At 35.7% G+C, this 4,366-nt stretch overlaps 1 protein-coding gene across 1 annotated transcript in view; it reads left to right on the forward strand.

The window, feature by feature from the left end:
- Positions 1-4,366, forward strand: part of LOC107708181 (receptor-type tyrosine-protein phosphatase gamma-like) — a 79,933-nt gene that overhangs the window by 22,532 nt on the left and 53,035 nt on the right. The window contains exon 2 of the mRNA XM_016512360.1: positions 2,985-3,071. Coding sequence (XP_016367846.1) covers positions 2,985-3,071 — 87 coding nt within the window. The remainder of the gene's footprint in view (positions 1-2,984; positions 3,072-4,366) is intronic.

A 4,366-nucleotide genomic window follows, 5' to 3' on the forward strand; every position in this document is an offset into this window, starting at 1 on the left:
ATATATATATATATATGTGTGTGTGTGTGTACATAGAATTACATTTTACATATTATTACTATTATATGCTGTCTTTTACAATTATTTACAAATATGCTGTTTGCATAACTTTTCAGTTGTTGTGTTACAGCTGAATTTGCTCGGGTAAAAAAGAATAGCCCTAACGACCTGCACATCATTAAAATAACCACTGCATTTTCGATAGAAACACGGTTAACCAATCACTGCTCGGGTGTGAATTTGTAAGACAGCTGTGAAAATGAAGACTAAAGATTATTCTGTGAAAGTCAAAGTTAAACAAAGGCATAAATGAGAAAAAATGTCCCTATACAGTATCTCCATGTCGATTAGATGCCCCAGAGAGTACTTTTTGTTCAGTTATCACAAAGTCAGCTATCCAGCTACCGCATAGAAAAGACTGTCCCTCAAAAGCCTGCATGCAGAAGGAGACTTATGAAAGAAGCCACAAAGAGCCGAATAATCACTTTGAAGCAGCAACAGAGTTCAGTAGCTGAGAACGGAATAAAGGTGCACTAGTCAACCATATAAAGAGCTCTGTATAGCGCTGGCCTATATTGGAGGTTGGCACAGATGGATGAATGGTTTGAGAAAAATACTGCAAGGAAAGTTGTTTAAGTCTGCTATAAAATCATTCATCTTTCAGCAGTACAGTGATCTCAAATATTAGACCAAATTAATATTGCAGTCCTACATTGTTCAAGTGAAAGCACTGAAATGTTGAATAACCTGGAATAAGTTGTGTAAGTATATATTTATTACAAAAGATGAAAATCTGCAATTGATTTAGAAAATCATAATACTGATAATAAATGCTTATGCAGAATGTTTGTTGTTATTTACAGGGTGTCTGCGGGTCCTTAAAAAGTCTTAATGTCTTAAATAACGTTTTCCTAATATAAGGCCTTAAAAAGTCTTATCATGTCTTAAATTCGGATTCGATGGGTCTTAAATATTTTTGGTCACATTACCGCTAAAATATCTTCAGTCTGACGGACCTAATGACCCAATGACCTAATCATTGGACAGACCGAAGATTTTTTCTTAATGAACCCCGCGGTAAGTTACTGCGTCATCAGAGAGAATTGCACTAAGTTAACAGAATACAAGGTCGCGCTGAAGCACACTCTGTTTGTCTCGAGACTTCAGAACAAATTAGCGTGACAGCACACAAACTCAGAAGAAACACACCGAGGTCAAAATTTAAAATGTTTAGTTTATTCATAACATGATATAGTTAAGTAACACCATGACAAGTGAGCTATTTTGCTCAATATTCTCACGACGCAAAAAAACATTCAAAACACCTACAGAGTACACGCATTACATGAAGTCTAGTGCGCGTGCACATTTAGAGTGTGCTCTTTCACGGCATGATTCAGTCTATTAAAATACATTCAGAATGATCACAAATTCAAGACATGGGGGCAGAAAATATGTATATTTATACCACTTCATATAGTTAATCAAGTTCACACGGAAGAGTGCCTTTTTTTCTCAAAAAATCACCATATACAATAGGGCTGTGCAATATATCAAAATTATCGAAATATCGCAAATGTACATATCGCAATATGCATATCGCTACAGCTTGCAATATTGGGGGCCATGAACAAAAGACAAAGAGAAAATCACTCACTGCTCTTACCTAAATAACTTTTGTAGCTTAAATAAGAATCAGTGCATATTGAATTCAAAGAGTAAATACTAAGCGATTTTTTGTATGAAATTTTGTATGGAATATTGTCTGGTGACATGAAAAGTTCACTGTATATCGTAGTAATAAATATTATTTATTACAGCAATGATATTTTGTTTTCTTTTTAATTTATACACATTACATATTACATATATGTATGTAATAAAATGTGTATTTCACTTACAGGTTTAGGTCTTAAATTTCATATAAGGTGGTATTAAAAAGGTCTTAAAGTCTTAAATTGAACTTGTTCATGTCTGTAGAAACCCTGTATTTAACTCATTTAACAGATGCTTTCATCCAGAACTAAGCTGTTATTCATAAAGACCAAATGTTATCAAATCTAATATCATGCTGTAAAATTTTACACTTTGAACTTTTGTGCTTTGAAATATTCAAAATGTCATATCCTGTACAGTGGCCCTAAAATGTATTTAGTATTTATGCATGAATGCTTAAATAATGCGTGTATAAAAATAATGCAATATTTTGTAACAAAATATTAAAGAACGTGTTATGTATTTTAAAGAATTATAAGCATATTTGTCAAGGAAATGATTTCACAAAATAACTTTTTTTGAAATGGATATACTATCAGTCAAAAGTTTAGGGTCGGTAATATTTAAAAAATAATTGTAAAAGTCTAAATGTAGGAACTATTTTTTTTTTTTTTTTTTTTAAAAACTACACTGAAAAAAAAATGTTTCATTCATTTAATTAAAAAAATTTAGGGTAATGATTCACATCTATATTTTTTAACTTGAGCCAATGAAAAATAAATAACTTGCCCTATTATTTCTGCTCTGTTGGTTCAATTTTTTTAGTCGATCAATTCATGAGCTCGGACTTGACAAGTGAGACTAAAAGAAGCCTGATAATCAAAAAGAAACTTTCTGTTTGTTAAGCACAACCTCCTATACTCTTTCAGAATTACAAATCATGCTGTTCTTTGGTAATTATGGCGACCGGAACTTCAGCTGGTGTGAGTGTTTCTAATGAGAGGAGCAAAGTTCCAGGTTTTTCACAGGATTCGGAGGCCCGCTGAGTACTCTTTTAGTGTTATTATTAGCGTTATTATTACTTTTGATTACTCTGTCAAGAGACACGGCATGTTTGCAGTTCTAGTAAAATGATGGAGGTAAGAATACAGGCATTAGGAGCTGCATTAGAGTATTTTCTAAGGTGGACCATATTGCATTATTGATCGTGTTTTGCATTGAATGCTAATGGACAGTCATTATAGTGTCATCTGATTTATCTCTGACAGCTTCTCATGTGGAAACAGAGCATCGTGGGAGCTCAGCCACTCAAAGAGAGCGGAGGGCGTCTGGGGAACCCTATTGGGCGTATTCAGGTGAGTCACTCTCTCCTTTTGTGCGCAGCATCAGTAAGCAACATTGTTTACTCAGCATAAGCCTGTCTGTCTGTGAGGAATCAACCCTATTGGGAAATTTAATGAGTATATTTCCTTTTGAAAAGCAGCAGGTGGGTTTGGTCTAGTAGTTTTACATGTTTTGCAGCAGGAAAAGACCACTTAAGAGCCACTGGGCAAAATCCATTGGAAATGCTGCATGCTTTGTCTCGGATAGGGAATTTTTTGCATAATCTATAACTCATCTAACTCAGCAGAATCGGCAAGCGATTGCTGGATAGTTCTTATTTCGTACTTATTGAGAGTTATGAAAATGAATCAATCAGTGGATATACAGTCAATAATTGTGAACAGCAGCTGCTCTTATCTCATTTCAAACTCCGTTTCTTTTTTCCCCCTCGTATTTCCAGCTGTTCTTTTGTCTTTTTTTTCTCCTCTCGTTCCTCTGGGCATCTGAACTGTTCGCTTCATCAGCTCTGACAGACCAGTGCTGGCTTGTTCTTTGCCAGCATTCTGACTTGTGTCGGTGCTCAGAGGGAGGGGGAACATTTATGCCGTGGTTCCAGCAGCCCTCTAGCATGGAATGATCTTTAAATGGTGCTTTTTCCTTTCTTTTGACTTGCTGGCAGCCATATATGTGTATGTACCATGTGAAGTCGTGCGATAAGCCCTGCGAGGCTTTCTCCCTCAGTGTGTGCCTGCTCTAATAGACGATGCAGCATTTTCCAAATGTTGTTTCCATGATCCAATGATCTATGTCAAAAGATACTGTTTTCTGAGATTCAGATTTTTATGTGGTTGCTTTTCATATCCCCCTGTGGGAAAGAAAACCCCAAATGATCTCTTTAATGTCTCAATATCTGGTTTGTGTTTGAGTGGAACGTGAATAGAGATATTTCTTAAAGTCTCATGTTTCTATTTTTTTCTCATGAGAATAAAAACACAGTAGTCTCACATGCAACTCTAGAGCTACAATCTGTGCTCAAATTTGCCAAGAAACCAGAGTTGTGCAAAATTCAGAACTGAGGAATTGACACCCTTTTATTTTAATCAATCTATCTGTCTGTCCGCCTCTTAAAGTCGTTTCTATTTTTTTCTCATGAGAATAAAAACACAGTAGTCTCACATGCAACTCTAGAGCTACAATCTGTGCTCAAATTTGCCAAGAAACCAGAGTTGTGCAAAATTCAGAACTGAGGAATTGACACCCTTCCTTTTTAATCAATCTATCTGTCTGTCCGCCCGCCCGTCTGCCTGCCTGCCTGCCTGTCTGTCTG

The sequence above is a fragment of the Sinocyclocheilus rhinocerous genome, unplaced genomic scaffold (assembly GCF_001515625.1).
Source record: "Sinocyclocheilus rhinocerous isolate Xijiao unplaced genomic scaffold, SAMN03320098_v1.1 scaffold113, whole genome shotgun sequence".
NCBI classification, from domain to species: Eukaryota; Metazoa; Chordata; class Actinopteri; order Cypriniformes; family Cyprinidae; genus Sinocyclocheilus; species Sinocyclocheilus rhinocerous.